This window comes from Lynx rufus, unplaced genomic scaffold (assembly GCF_022079265.1).
Source record: "Lynx rufus isolate CCGP_SWC_20201006 ecotype Redwood Valley unplaced genomic scaffold, mLynRuf1.p SCAF_6, whole genome shotgun sequence".
Classification (NCBI taxonomy): Eukaryota; Metazoa; Chordata; class Mammalia; order Carnivora; family Felidae; genus Lynx; species Lynx rufus.
This window is the reverse complement of record NW_025814878.1, coordinates 83,120,345-83,136,512: the sequence shown is the minus strand read 5'-3', so window position 1 is coordinate 83,136,512 and position 16,168 is coordinate 83,120,345. Positions and strand designations below refer to the sequence as shown.

The window sequence follows — 16,168 nt, the reverse complement described above, 5'->3', positions numbered from 1 at the left end:
AGTCATGTCATCCTTTGAGGAAATAATCTTTCCTCTTCCCCCTAAATTGGGACCTCTAAAATAAACATACTTACAGTGCATTTACTGGTATCATCATCATCCTTTTCTTCATAGTAGAAGTAGACAAAAGGGATCCAGAAGAACACACAGAATAATATAACAGAATATAAGGCTGTGGAAAGAAATAATAGACTGAGTTCTACAGAATACATTTGAACTTAATAATTGTTATACATATATTCTTATGTGTGTGTATATTAACATACAAATTAACTTAACCAAATTCACATTTACATACCAAATTTGCTCCCCCATCTGATCTTTATACCTGTAACTCTATGTTTATATGTAATATCCAAATCAGCCTTTTCTGATCCCTGTCCCAAGAAATCAATAGCACCATCTTAATTCAAATTAACTATGGGTCAATTTTCAGCAATAATAATGATAATAACTGTGCCTATAACAAGTGTGACGGCTAACATTTGAGCTCTTACTATGTACTCACCACAGTGCTAAGAACTTCCTATGAACCACCTCATTTAAGGGAATGTTAACTTTTATATTCCTTCCAACTTAAAATCAAGTAAAGTTGACAAAACATTTGCCAGTCACTCAAGTTAAAGAAACAGCTATAATTGATACTGTTCTTTTGGTACAAATAATTTCCTCAATCTAAGTTTAAAATATGTAGTGTTATAAAACTGATCTTACACAAATCAAAACTGAGAAAAGTTAAGAATGGTAAAACAGTAAAATCAGATTCAAAGTTAACAGATACAAATTACTATTTATCTGCTTTAAAATAATACTAAAGATACTCTGACCCAGTAGCCAAAGTATTTTTTTAATTCAGTCTAAAACTTAAAATTTGAACAGCCAAAGTATATTTAACAACAAAAACAACATAAACAACTTTTAGAGGCTTCATAAACCTAAGAAACGTGTTTTTAAAATTTTCTGTGAATTTACACTTATTTGCATGTACATAAGTTCATGGAAAGAGGGACAATATAATTATATAAGACAATCACAGGATAATAATCATTATACTCCTTTGTAAAAAAAAAAAAGAATTTGTTAGTAATGTATAATATAACCTCAATTACTTTACTGTTGGAAGGAATGATTATATAAGTTATAGAATTTTTAAACATGATCTTAATACTTGCTAGCACTATCTTATTTATCTGGAGGCCACTTATGAAACAGCCCCCATGAAATGCAGCATAGCTATAAAACTCAGCAAACAGCCCTAAATAATCAACAGAAAAGTAAAAGGTGATTTTTACTGAGCAATCATAAAATAACTGTCAGCAAACTAAATTTGGGCACTACAGATGTTTAGTGAAATATATGCAGTCTTGCCGCTCTGGAAAACAGTGTGGAGGTTCCTCAAAAAATTAAAAATAGATCTACCCTATGACCCAGCAATAGCACTGCTAGGAATTTACCGAAGGGATATAGGAGTGCTGATACACAGGGGCACTTGTACCCCAATGTTTATAGCAGCACTTTCAACAATAGCCAAACTATGAAGACAGCCTAAATGTCCATCAACTTATGAATGGATAAAGAAATTGTGGTTTATATACACAATGGAATACTACTTGGCAATGAGAAAGAATGAAATATGGCCTTTTGTAGCAACATGGATGGAACTGGAGAGTGTTATGCTAAGTGAAATAAGTCACACAGAGAAAGACAGATACCATATGTTTTCACTCCTATGTGGATCCTGAGAAACTTAACAGAAGACTATGGGGGAAGGGGAGAGAAAAAAAAAGTTAGAGAGGGAGGCAGTCAAACCATAGGAGGCTCTTGAAAACTGAGAACAATCTGAGGGTTGATGGGGGGTGGGTGATGGGTATTGAGGAGAGCACCTGTTGGGATGAGCACTGGGTATTATATGGAAACCAATTTGACAATAAATTTCATATTAAAAAAAAGAAATATATGCAGTCTTTTAATATTATGAGAAACTATTAATGGCAGTAACTCTTTAAGGGTAATGAACACTGGTGTTTCTATCACAAGATTGAGAATACAGTTAACCCCTGAATAATGTGGGTATTGAGGCACACTCCCTGCAGAGATGAAAATCTGCATATAACTTTTGGCTCCCCTAAATCTTAACTAATAGCCTACTCTTGACTGGAAGCCTTACTGGTAACATAAACAGTCAATTAACACACAGTTTATATGTTACATGTATTATACAACACATTCTTACAATAACATCAGCTAGAGAAAAGAAAATGCTATTAAGAAAATCATAAGGAAGAGAAAATACATTTATAGTACTGTACGGATTTATCAGAAAATATCCACATTAAGCGTAACTAACAGTTCAAACCTGTGTTGTTCAAGAATCAGCTGTAGTTATTATTAATATTTCTATTATAAATCTAACAGCCAATGGAAATAACACATAATCCAAATGTAACCAAAATAAGTATTCTAAAAACTTTAAAATAAAAGTAAAAATAAAAGGGACACAACTACAAATCACACTAAATACTATTCTAATAATTATGATTAAAATAATCGAATAGGGACACCTGGGTGGATCAGTCGGTTAAGTGTTTGGACTCTTGATTTCGGCTCAGGTCATGATATCATGGTTATTGAGATTGAGCCCCTTTTTGAGCTCTGCCCTAATAGCTCAAAGAATCTGCTTGGGATTCTCTCTCTCCCTCTCTCTGCCCCTGCCCCACTCAAATGCTCAGGTGCATACACTATCTCAAAATATAAATAAATAAATAAATAAATAAATAAATAAATAAATAAATAATCAATTAAGCAAATAACTTATATAGAATAGGAGGAACACTAAACTAGCATAACAGAGTTTAGTGGGCTGATAGCCACATCCCCCAAATTCTCATAAATTAACAGGTGCAATAAGGCTTGGCTTCACTCTCAGCATGTTGCTTATCTTATGTCTACTACTTGGTGGCTTATGCCTTTAGGTAGCCAAACAGCCTATGGCTATTTCATAAACATTACTTATATTCCTGAACTCCTATGATCAATGATCTTGTAGCTACATAAGTTAACATCGTATTCAATTAGCATAACAAACTATAAAATTAATTCCTATAACTGATTAAAATACAAATAACCCATTTTTTAAAGTGGACAAAAGACAGACACTTCACCATGGAAGATATACAAAATGGCCAACAAGCACACTTTATTTATTATTTATTTTTTCAACGTTTATTTATTTTTGGGACAGAGAGAGACAGAGCATGAACGGGGGAGGGGCAGAGAGAGAGGGAGACACAGAATCGGAAACAGGCTCCAGGCTCTGAGCCCTCAGCCCAGAGCCTGACGCGGGGCTCGAACTCACGGACCGCGAGATCGTGACCTGGCTGAAGTCGGACGCTTAACCGACTGCGCCACCCAGGCGCCCCAACAAGCACACTTTAAAAGGCCCTCATCGTTAGTCATCAAGAAGATGTCAATTAAACCGACAATGAGATACACATACCCAAAAGAACAGCTAAAATTAAACTGACAATACCAAGTGCTGCCAAGAATGTAGAGCAACTGACATTCTCATACTTTGCTAGAGGCAGGGTACAGTGGCCCAACACTACAGAAAACCGTTTAGTAGTTTCTTACCAGGTTAAACTTACAACTACCACATGATCCAGCAATTCTATTCCTCTCTCAATGAAGAGCAGCAAAATATGCAAAGTGTTTCTGCCCAGAGAAGCCTGCTGAGGTTACAGAGTCCAGGGCTTTTATTGGGGCCTTGTAAAACAGGCACAATACAAAGTACACCCAAGCATTGGGTTCACAAGAGTTAGTCCAGGGTCAGCCACACAAGCAGGCCTTCCTGAAGGTAGGCGATAACTGAACATACTCAGGTGAACAACAAAAGTGTTCTCAGCAACATTATTCACAGTGGCCAAAAACTGGAAATGATCCAAGTGTCCATCAACAGGTAAACAGATAAACAAACTAAGTGGTATTGTATTTAAACAAATGACTAGTATATAGTAACAAAAAAGAACAAACTACGGATACACACAAGGAATAAAACAAGCCCAGACACAAGAGTACATTTTTTGTGACTGAACTTAAGGAAGTTCTAAAACTGGAAAACTAATTTATTGCAACACAAGTCAAAAACGTGGTTGTGGTAGCTACTGACTGTAAAGAGACATGAAGATGTACAGCAACTAAAATTTGCATATGTTGCTGACAGGAACATCCCAAAAGAGACAGTTTCTAGGAATCAACACCTGAAGGAAGGAAGTGGGGAACAGACACAATTCCGAGAAGATTCTATAATATCCCTTCAGCAGTCTGTGATTCAAAATACATGTAGAACAACTGCTCTAAATCTTTGCTTTGCTAACACCACACTCTAAATCAACTATCTTCTGACTATTCTTTTTCAGTGTCCTTCATAAAGATCCCTTCCTTTAGCCCATAAATGTTAATCTGTAAAGAAAAAAAAAACTAACATTTTTATGTGTTTCAGATTAGTTCCCTAATGTCCAGGTTGAGTTTATATACCTGTAAATAAAAAAAATAAAAAAAATAAAAGTTGCTGCTACCACTATCATGAAACAGAGAAATTGCTTCTTTTAAAGTTCTACTTCAAATTGATAATTATGTACAAAGGAAAATTATTCTTAACAGTGATGACACTCTGATATCCTTACATCTTTATAAAGTGTGCTTTAATTTGTAAATGTTTTTGTTAAAAGATTGCTACTAGCAAGTAAAAGATAAACAGATTGGTTTAATAGTTCCATTAACATCAAAGAAAACATATTAACAAATTTTAGAACCTCATGTCCACAAAAATTGGCAAGAATTAAACTCATAAAACAAATTCTTTTTTAAAAAACTTAGCAAGAAAGCAGCAAAAACAAATGAACAGAGAGCAATCATGTCATGTCCATCTTAAAAGGATATGGACAAAAACTGGGTCAAAGAATATATGATAATTGTTACGATCTTTTCATATACACAAAGCAGACAATCTACCTTTTAAAAAATGTCTATCATTAAATTGCAACTCACAGGAAAATGAATTTGGATAAATTAGGCTTTTTTTTTTTTTTAGTTCATTTATTTTGAAAAAGAGACAGGGAGAGTACGCAAGCAGGGAAGGAGCAGAGACAGAGTGGGAGAGAAAGAATCCCAAGCAGGCCCCATGCCGTCAGTCCAAAGCCAACATGGGGCTCGAGCCCATGAACCATGAGATCATGACCTGAAGTGAAATCAAGAGTCAGACGCTTTAACTAACCGAGTCACCCAAGTGCCCCAACTGGGATAAATTAGGCTTTTGAATTTTTAGACATTCTTTGTTCCTCCTAACTACCGATGAAAACACTAAAACAAAGGATAATTTAGTCAATATTGTGAGATATAATTAATCATTACTACAAAGCATTTTGTTTTAGAGGGTCAAAGTATAAAGATATTCTGGGAATTCTAAAAGCCTTCTAAAATTATCCCATTTACCCAGCTGAAAGAATCTGGGGTCAGGACTGCTAGCTGCATATCCAAATACTCATTTTCATTTCAGCTGCTATGCCCATGTATGAAATGGATACATGACAACTTAAACTCCAGCCATCATTTTGGACTTTGGTAACTATATAAGATGGAAATCATGTACTAAGGATGGAGAGCAGAGGAAAAAAAAAAAACAAAAAAAACCCCACAAGTTTACGACCCTCATGATGCCATAGTACTGCCATATGATCCCTGAATAACCCTTTTCCAGACTTATTTTATTTTATTTTTTTTTTTAATTTTTTTTTTCAACGTTTATTTATTTTTGGGACAGAGAGAGACAGAGCATGAACGGGGGAGGGGCAGAGAGAGAGGGAGACACAGAATCGGAAACAGGCTCCAGGCTCCGAGCCATCAGCCCAGAGCCCGACGCGGGGCTCGAACTCACGGACCGCGAGATCGTGACCTGGCTGAAGTCGGACGCTTAACCGACTGCGCCACCCAGGCGCCCCTCCAGACTTATTTTAAATGAGACTAAAAAAAAATAAAATAAAATAAGGACAACACTATACTATACATGCCATGTATTTCCAATCTGTTAACCAGCAGACAGGTGTAAGCCCTAAAACAGAATATGACACGAGAAATAGGAGAACTCAAACATTCACTCCTGAACTATCCAGAGCCTGTGAGCCATGAGTGTAACAGATCTCAATTAACTTTTACCACTGAACATGCTAGCATCATGAGATGCCCCAGAATCCCCTGGGTTTTAGGTATACCTCTTGCCTTCACTGTGTAGCAGCAACTCTATTTCCCCTAATAACCAGCATCAATCATTCCAGCCAACATGGTAACTATTATTGCCTGTTCATTTCAATAGAATAAGGAAACCAAATGGTTAGGTGGAAGTAATACCTCCAATTCAATGAAACTATTGTTTCATCCTTACTAGAAGTGCTTCCATCTGGCTATTAAGAATTCTAACCAGCAGAACTCAGTTATTAGAAACAAGTTTTGTGACTAGGTCATTAGAAATAATTGTACAAACTACCACACTCACTTCTATCCCTTAGTTATTAAACATGGGTACAGATTATGGGACAGAGTCCCATGTAATGCTCACTAGTCCATAGCATTCTCTAAAATAATAATAATAGTAATAATACAAATACTTCTCAGTTCATTTTATGAAGCTAGCAGGGTTTTCATATGCAAACCTGACAAGAATAATAAGATACAGGAAATTTATAAACCAGTCTCACCTCTCAGTCAATTTTTAAGAGAATCCCAAATAAGGTAACAGCAAAACAAGTCCAACAAGAGATTTAAAAACCAAAAAAGCCACCATCATGACCAATCAAGGTTTATCCTAGGAGTGCAAAGTTGGTTGAAGAATAATTTACCTATGTAATACATTACTTAAAAGATTAAAAAAAAAAAACCACCTCACATGATGATCTCCTCTGATAAAATGTATTCAACTCAAACATCTAATGAGTATGTTCCAGTCATCATTATAGGGTTCATGAATATGGCTAAATCAAAGCTCAGAAGTCCCTACTTTCATAAGAAAGATGAGGGGAGTGGAACTCAGTGGGAGGAAAAATAAAATATTTGGAATCACTGTGTGAACAGCTCAGAGCACATTAAAAAAAAGTCTTAAAACGGTTAGAAAAACACAAACAACCTAACTTTAAAAAAGGTAACTCAAATAGAAAATTGAAAAAGCCAATAAATTTTTTAAAAACATGCAATTTCTTTTTCAAAATAAGAGAAATGAAGATTAAGGACCTATCATTTCACACTTGCCACACTGGCAAAAACTAAAAATACATAGCAGTATCAAAGTTTGGCATAGAGAACACCTGAAACTAATGTAACATTGTGTGTCAACTATACTCCAAAAAAAGTACACTATGGATTCTGAAACTACAGCCACCGTCTTGCCGTTCCATATTATCCATATAATATGAGCCTTGTCAGTAGTATTTAAAAAATTTTTTTTTAACGTTTATTCATTTTTCGAGAGACAGAGAGAGACAGAGCATGAGAGGGAAAGGGGCAGAGAGAGGGAGACACAGCATCCAAAGCAGGCTCCAGGCTCTGAGCTGTCAGCACACAGCCCAACGTGGGCCTCAAACTCATTAACTAGGAGATCATGACCTAAGCCAAAGTCAGATGCTCAACTGACTGAGCCACCCAGGCACCCCTTGTCAGTAGTATTTTATAGCAATATTTTAATCTCAGGTTACAGTTTCCTTGCTATTCCAAGAACTCAGATAATGCATGAACACTTTTTTTAAATGTTTATTTATTTTTGAAAGAGAGAAAGAGAGAAAGGTAAGGGAGAGGGAGAGAGGGGGAGGGAGGGAAAGGGAGAGAGGGAGAGAGGGAGAGAGAGAGAGAGAAAGTGAACGAACGGGGGAGGGGTAGACAGAGAGGGAGACAGAATCCAAAGAAAGTTCCAGGCTCTGAGCAGTCAGCACAGAGCCCAACACGGGGCTCCAACTCATGAGCCATGAGATCAAGACCTGAGCTGAAGTCAGACACTTAACCAACTGAGCCACCCAGGTGCCCCAATACATGAACACTTTTAAATGTTCTTTTTCTCCCCTTCATTTTGAAGGTAGTATATACTCATTTGGGTAATTTTGCAAAATAAAAATATACACACAAAATAAAACAGTTACACATAATTCAACTACCTAAATGCCACCTAATTTAACCTTTGGGATGTTTTCTTTTAGTTGTTGATTGCACACACAGCTTTTATTTTTATTTTCTATATAACTGTAATAGATTGGGCCAGGGGCCAGGAAACTACAGCCTATAGGCCAAATCTGGCCCACCACCTGCTTTTGTAAATAATGTTCTATTGGAATATAACAGCAAAAACAAAAACACCAACTTTAGGATACAGAGCAATTGGAAGGATCACACCCTTTTCATGGGAATTAAAGTGGTATAAATACTGAGGAAAATAATTTGTCATTATTTAGAATGTTCAAGATGCACATAACTTATGGTCCATCAATTTTATGTATGTATTTTGCACACACGCAACAGGAAACGTGTACAAACATGTTCCTCACACAGTTTTTAGTAGCAAAAAATCCAAATGTCCAGACTGATCACCATGTGTTATATTCATACACAATAAACTACACCTTATGCAAGAACACGTAAGAATCTCAGAAACATAAGGCTGAATGAAAACAAGTAATTTCGTATAAAGTTCAAAATGTAAAACCAAAGATACAGCATGGCAGATACAGCAAGGCAAAGCAAGGGATTAACAGACTAAAAAAGTCAGAATAGTGATTACTTCTAAGGGGGTTGGAGGAGAGATGGCACCAGGGAAAGGCACACAAGGGACTTCAAACTTTATATGTTACATGCTTAATAAATATTTTGCAAGTATAAAAGTATTATATGTTGACTAAACATCAAATCTGTCAATATTTGCAACACTGCTATGTCAGCTGCATCTGGATTCTTGACCCAGAGAAACTGTGAGATAATGTTTGTTTTAAACCGCTAAATTTGGGTGTGATTTGGTACACATAACAGGTAACTACTACTGCTGTTAATAGTACCTCACTGATTCAAACAGCAAGGAACATGATCTGACAGTATACAACTCAGAGAACAAAACTGTTTATAGGCTTTAACTTAGAATATGTAGTCTGAAGAATAGTCATTTTCCTTAAGGGTTTTTTTGTTTGTTTGTTTTGGTTTTTTTTGGTTGTTTGTTTCCTCTACTATTTCCACTTGGAAACAAATCCTTAGGACACTAAGTCTCACGGAGTCATTATCCAGAGAATGTCTTGAGCAAATGTAATCCAAAGCCATTTAGAAAACTTCCCCCAATGATTAAGAATACAGTCTTTTAAGAAGGGGGAAGGAAAGCACAACTATCTCATCAAGAACTTCACAAAACTGAATCAAAAAAAAAAAAAAAAAGTCCTCCAATTTAGTCTCAGTCCATCTTACCTAAAAAAGCAATTTAGAGATGTTTTCACAACAATAAAGAATCAAAAAGATGTGGGGCGCCTGGATGGCTCAGTCGGTTAAGCATCTAACTTCAGCTCAGGTCACGATCTCATGATTCGTGAGTTCGAGCCCCACGTCGGACTCTGTGCTGCCAGCGCGGAGCCTGGAGCCTGCTTCAGATTCTGTCTCCCTCTCTCTCTGCCCCTCCCCCGCTCTGTTTCTGTTTCTGTCTCTGTTTCTGTTTCAAAAATAAATAACCCTTAAAAAAATATTTTAAAACAAAGAATCAAAAAGATGTAAATCTGATGAGATGTTAGGTCAATTCTTCTAATTTTCCCGTATCATTGCACAGGGGTTTACTTTCCTTGCTCTCTTAGCTGATGTGAATTAAAACAACAACAGATACCAGATACCACATGTCTCATACTCCTCATACCATGAAGTAGATACTACTTTATCACCACTTCACAAGTGGAGTAGTCATAAAGAAGTTAAATGACTTCAAGGTCCCACAGTACTCATCTCAAACTAGACACTACGAGGTTGTAAACCCTACGTTCAAAATGCATAGTAAAGACTCCAGGTACAACTTTTCAGGATTTAACCAACAGGGAGTAACGAAAAACTTCATAAAAGCCCTCTTAAGTGCTCTTAAGGCATGGCATAGAAAAGGCATGACATAGAAATAGGAGTTTGAAAGTTTCTTGGTCCATCTTATTCTTCCTTAGTTCCGTAACTTACCTCATCCAAATATGCATACATCTATTTTCACTAGAGAAACACTGAAGAGCAAAAAGAACTTATTATAACACCTAATAATCTAGGATTCTTTGAATAAGAGCATTCGTATGATGGACAACAATGCAGTAAATGCTTTTTAAAAAAATACAGATACACTAGATCCTCAAACCAGTAGTATTTGAAACAGCCCAAAACTATGGCCAACAGGCACATGAAAAGATGCTCAACGTCACTCCTCATCAGGGAAATACAAATCAAAACCACACTCAGATATCACCTCACGCCAGTCAGAGTGGCCAAAATGAACAAATCAGGAGACTATAGATGCTGGCGAGGATGTGGAGAAACAGGAACCCTCTTGCACTGTTGGTGGGAATGCAAACTGGTGCAGCCACTCTGGAAAACAGTGTGGAGATTCCTCAAAAAATTAAAAATAGATCTACCCTATGGGCCAGCGATAGCACTGCTAGGAATTTACCCAAGGGTTACAGAAGTGCTGATGCATAGGGGCACTTGTACCCCAAAGTTTATAGCAGCACTCTCAACAATAGCCAAATTATGGAAAGAGCCTAAATGTCCATCAACTGATGAATGGGTAAAGAAATTGTGGTTTATATACACAATGGAGTACTATGTGGCAATGAGAAAGAATGAAATATGGCCCTTTGTAGCAACGTGGATGGAACTGGAGAGTGTGATGCTAAGTGAAATAAGCTATACAGAGAAAGAGAGATACCATATGTTCTCACTCTTAGGTGGATCCTGAGAGACTTAACAGAAACCCATGGGGGAGGGGAAGGAAACAAAAAAAAAGAGGTTAGAGTGGGAGAGAGCCAAAGCATAGGAGACTGTTAAAAACTGAGAACAAACTAAGGGTTGATGGGGGGTGGGAGGGAGGGGAGGGTGGGTGATGGGTATTGAGGAGGGCACCTTTTCGGATGAGCATGGGGTGTTGTATGGAAACCAATTTGACAATAAACTTCATATATTGAAAAAAAAAAAAAAAAAAAAAAAAGAAACAGCCCAAAACTGAACTCAACTGATCATGAATTTCAGAATAAACAAGCTATGATATGTTAATACAATGGAATATTTATAGCAATGACAATCAACAAAGTACTGTTACCTGCAATAATACAGATGAATCTCAAACATAATGCTAAACACTAAAGAAACCAAACAGAAAACAATATATACTATATAATTCAATTTACATCTACACAAAAAATGACAGCCCAAGAATCAGTGTCAGAAGAAGGAAGGGTCTCTAGGATAAAGTGATAGGACAATTACAGAAGGGCTGAACACACCAGTCTTGAATAATTCCCGCTTTTGGTTTGGGCTCTATTGCTACAACCCCTGAATGCATACAAAATCAAAACAAAAAGTTAGAGAAACTATTAAGTAAAATGAAAATTCACTTAAAAGAAATTAAAGGAAACAATCACAAAACCAAAAGGCAACCAACGGAATGGGAAAAGATATGTGCAAATAACATATCAGATAAAGGATTAGTATCTAAAATCTATAAAGAACTTACCAAACTCAACATCCAAAAAACAAATAATCCAGTGAAGAAATGGGCAGAAGACATGAATAGATGTTTTTCCAAAGAAGACGTCCAGATGGTCAACAGACACATGAAAAAATGCTCAACGTCACTCCTCATCAGGGAAATACAAATCAAAACCACACTGAGATACTACCTCACACCAGTCAGAGTGGTTAAAATTAACAACTCAGGAAATAACAGATGCTGGTGAGGATGTGGAGAAATGGGAACCCTCTTGCACTGTGAGTGGGAATGCAAACTGGTGCAGCCACTCTGGAAAACAGTGTGGAGGTTCCTCAAAAAATTAAAAATAGAACTACCCTATGACCCAGGAATGGCATTACTAGGAATTTATCCAAGGGATACAGGAGTGCTGATGCATAGGGGCACGTGTACCCCAATGCTTATAGCAGCACTTTCAACAATAGCCAAATTAAGGAATGAGCCTAAATGCCCATTAACTGATGAATGCATAAGGAAGATGCGGTTTATATATACAATGGAATACTACTTGGCAATGAGAAAGAATGCAATCATGCCATTTGCAACAATGTGGATGGAACTGGAAGGTATTATGCTGAGTGAAATAAGTCAGCCAGAGAAGGACAGATAGCATATGTTTTCACTCATATGTGGATCTTGAGAAACTTAACAGAAGACCATGGGGAAGGGAATGGGAAAAAAATAGTTACAAACAGAGAGGGAGGGAGGCAAACCATAAGAGATTCTTAAATACAGAGTACAAACTGAAGGTGGAAGCAGGCGGTGGAGGAGAGGGAAAAATGGGTGATGGGCATTAAGGAGGGCACTTGTTGGGATGAGCACTGTTGCATGTAAGTGATGAACCATGGGAATCTACCCCAAAAACCAAGAGCACACTTTACATACTGTATGTTAGCCAATTTGACAATAAATTGTATTTTAAAAAACTAAAAAATTTTTTAAAAATTAAAAATTTAAAAAAAGAAATTAAAAGAAAGTAGTGAAAGTGTTAAAACTAAAAATTTCAAGAATGGTTAGAGAAAACATTATAGTAAGCTTTACAATAAATTACAATTAATACAATGTAAAAATTTAAAGATTAAAATAAATTTGAAATGTAAAAATAGAACTCAGATAAAAAGCCTACACACATACGTGAGATAAAAACTTGAACAGGTTCAAACATGAGATTAAAACAGAAGTGAAACAAAAATGTCAGACAAGAGCAGTTTTTTAAAAGAAAATATCAAAGAAGTTTAAAGATATAAATCAAGAAATAAAAACATTCAAAAAGGAAAAAAGGACTGAATCCTGAATGTTTCTAGGATAAACAATAGCCTCATATGAGGGGGTCTCTTCTGAGTACAGAATCCCTATGAGTATAGGGCAAAAGGGCAGAAATAAACAACTTTACTCTCTCATCCTTCAACAAGCTCCAGGAGACTCCTTTGCAGGCAGCTTCAGGTACCTGAGGACTGTTAATAACCAATCAATAGGTAGGGGAGAACAAGCAGGTAGAAGCAGCAGCTAGCTGGCCTGAGTTTCCAGGAAAAAAATACCCAAAGTTCCATTAATATAACAGAAGTATCTCAAAAATACGGTTTCCAGACCCTAGGATTAGCACGGATCACTTCAGGGTATGCAAATATGAAAATTATTTTCATAATAATATCAAAATGTCATTAGCCATTCCACTAACAGCTACTATTTTTTTAAGCTTATTTATTTTGAGAGAGAGAGAGAGCAGGGGAGGGGTGAGAGAGAGAGGGAGAGAGAGAATCCCAAGGGGGCTCCATACTGTCAGCACAAAACCCCACATGGGGCTTGAACTCACGAACTGTGAGACCATGACCTGAGCCGAAATCAAGAGTCAGTTACTTAGTCAACTGAGCCACTAGGCACCCCATAGTTATTATATTTTTCACCACCAAGCAATCACCAGTGGGGAAAACTTTTATTTAGGGAAGTCCCTTTTGATGCGGTAATAATTCCATTAGATGTCTACCTTTGAGTACCCACCTTTTTAATATCCTGTGAGAAGAGAGGTGCACATAAATTGCCCTTGTGAGAAGCACTCTGGTATTTCACTTGTGAGCTACACTAGGCACTTTTTTTCAAAGAACACCATTTTTCTTGAAAGAACAACTGACAGACAAGCAGTAGTTATCCAGGCTTGAATATTAGATGGACTTTCTCAAAAATGAATAAAGTGGCCTTGTCACTTCAAAGAAAATAAGTAACAGTATTGCTGCCCAATAAAACCTAAGTTTTCAAAAGAAAATTAAGATTTTTGGAAAACTTGAATCCACCACCTTGAGTTTTACAACTTTCCAATACATAAACACTTTTCTGATAAGAGCATTGGTGACATTAATGGAACACCAAAGTAAACCAGACTCATTCTGGGTGTAATCTAGCATTCCGTATTATTTAAAAGATCCCAGATGATTTTTGGAGCTGCCCTGGGGGTTCAGTGCTATGAAGAATTCCCACAGGTAACATCCCCAGAACCATTTATTAAAAGGCAGCTCATTTAATGCCACAAAGCTCCAGCTTTAGGCTATGCCACTCACTAACAAGGTGATCTTTAATATCGCTAAATATCAATTTCTCCATCTGTAAAAGACAGAAAATACTTCCCAAAAAATGACATTCATGAAAATTAAGTAAAACGTTGAATATGAAAGTCTCATACAGTTCTTGACAAGGTTAGACAATGAAAACATGTTGATATGTTAGAAGTAATTAGATAAACTATGGAATCTCACAGAATGGATACATAAAAATAGTTCTTTGGATAATATCTAGCATTTCTGGAGAAACAGGTGGGCTTGGGAATAGTAACTATTTCAGAAGCTATACAATCCTTTAGGCTCCCGGGGGGTAGGTCACCATCTAAGTAAAAGCCAAGAGCCTATTAGCCATAGCTAAGGTGGATATGACTAACTTTATGCCAAAAACCATTAATATTAGTCTTGCCTTGAATCCACAGTCATCAAGAAATCTTCTATCATTATTTGGCTTCTCATGCAAATTTCTTCCCTAGGTCAGTATCTCAACTATACTATCCCAAGGTAGTTATGTTTCCAACTATAACTCAAGTTCTGCCAAAAATCAAACCCTTTATCCTTAAGTCCTCTACTGTTTGTAATGATTAACTTATCTCCCATGCTATGCATTTAAAATAGTAGGGACATACTTTCCTTAGGAGAATTGAGAAAAATACACACTAAAATCATTTTAGGTAGATTAATTCTCTCCATAAAACAACTGGAAGGGCTTCATTAACATGTTCATTCAATTAACATTCCTGTATAAAAGTCTTTGTAACCTTGGTTACAATGGATTAATCTGGTAGCCTCTAGGTTCAATGATAAAATATGGCTCTTCAACCTGGACTGCACCAAGATAAAAGTTGCCTTATCTTGTCATGTGCTCTATTGCACAAATACACTTTAGTGTCACATAGAAGAGAGGCTCCCTTCCCCCAAAACTTTTTTTGAAGTGATTTATATACATCCTACCAAAATCTGTACTGAAAAGATAACATTCTGTTTAATACAGCACCATTTCGAAGGTTCTAACAGGTCAAATTTATATTTTATAATTTACATTTAATGTATTCATCAGAAATAATGAATTCTACATTAAAATACCACAAAATATTTCTAAAATACATGCCAGAGGGATAGAATTTCATGGGTTCTGAAGATTTTAGATCAGGAGAACAGGCAAAGGCAGAGCCAAAGCAACTAAGTTAAAATTCAATGAAACCCTTGAAAAAATTATCCCACCAAAAGAAACTGCTATGTTTTTTCAGTTTCCAATTTAGTGTCCTGCTGAATTCTTATTCAACATATTGATTCATTGCTGAAAAAAAAATGACATCCCTTCCTTAAATCAGCATTAATATTTTTGTAAAAACACAAGTCTTATGTATATCCAGAGAGAACATCTGGGAAACATTTAGGTGCTTATAATAAGCTTTTATAATTGAACATTCAGGAAGGAAGAGAGAGGAAAGACCCAATCAACCAGAATCCTTTGGATTAAACTGGATCAGTATAGCACAATAAAGTTGATGCTACAAACTCTCCAGTGTACCCTCTACTAGTGTCAATACTTAGAAAAAAATGTCTAGAAAACAGAGATTTTTTTAACTCAAGAGCGCAACTGGGAAACTGGTAATGTTAACAAAGGACAAGACTTGAGATTTAAAGTAACTTGACTGAAACTCTAAAGAGACATATAAATAAACCCAAATGAAGCAGAGTAGGTTAAAAGTTTCCAGATTATGGGAATGAATGCTGTATTGCTGTATTACTTACTCCTAGTGTTGAAACAATAATCACAAAAGTGATAGCAAAATGTTTACACATAGCTTAATTCTACATTTTGGTTAGCAGCCCAAAT

At 36.3% G+C, this 16,168-nt stretch overlaps 1 protein-coding gene across 4 annotated transcripts in view; it reads right to left on the bottom strand.

Annotated features, from left to right (window-relative positions):
- LMBRD1 (LMBR1 domain containing 1) overlaps nucleotides 1–16,168 on the bottom strand; it is a 110,489-nt gene that overhangs the window by 82,533 nt on the left and 11,788 nt on the right. For all 4 annotated transcript variants that reach the window (XM_047102165.1, XM_047102167.1, XM_047102166.1 and 1 more), the window contains one exon: nucleotides 75–172. In XM_047102165.1, the coding sequence (XP_046958121.1) occupies nucleotides 75–172 (98 nt within the window). The remainder of the gene's footprint in view (nucleotides 1–74; nucleotides 173–16,168) is intronic.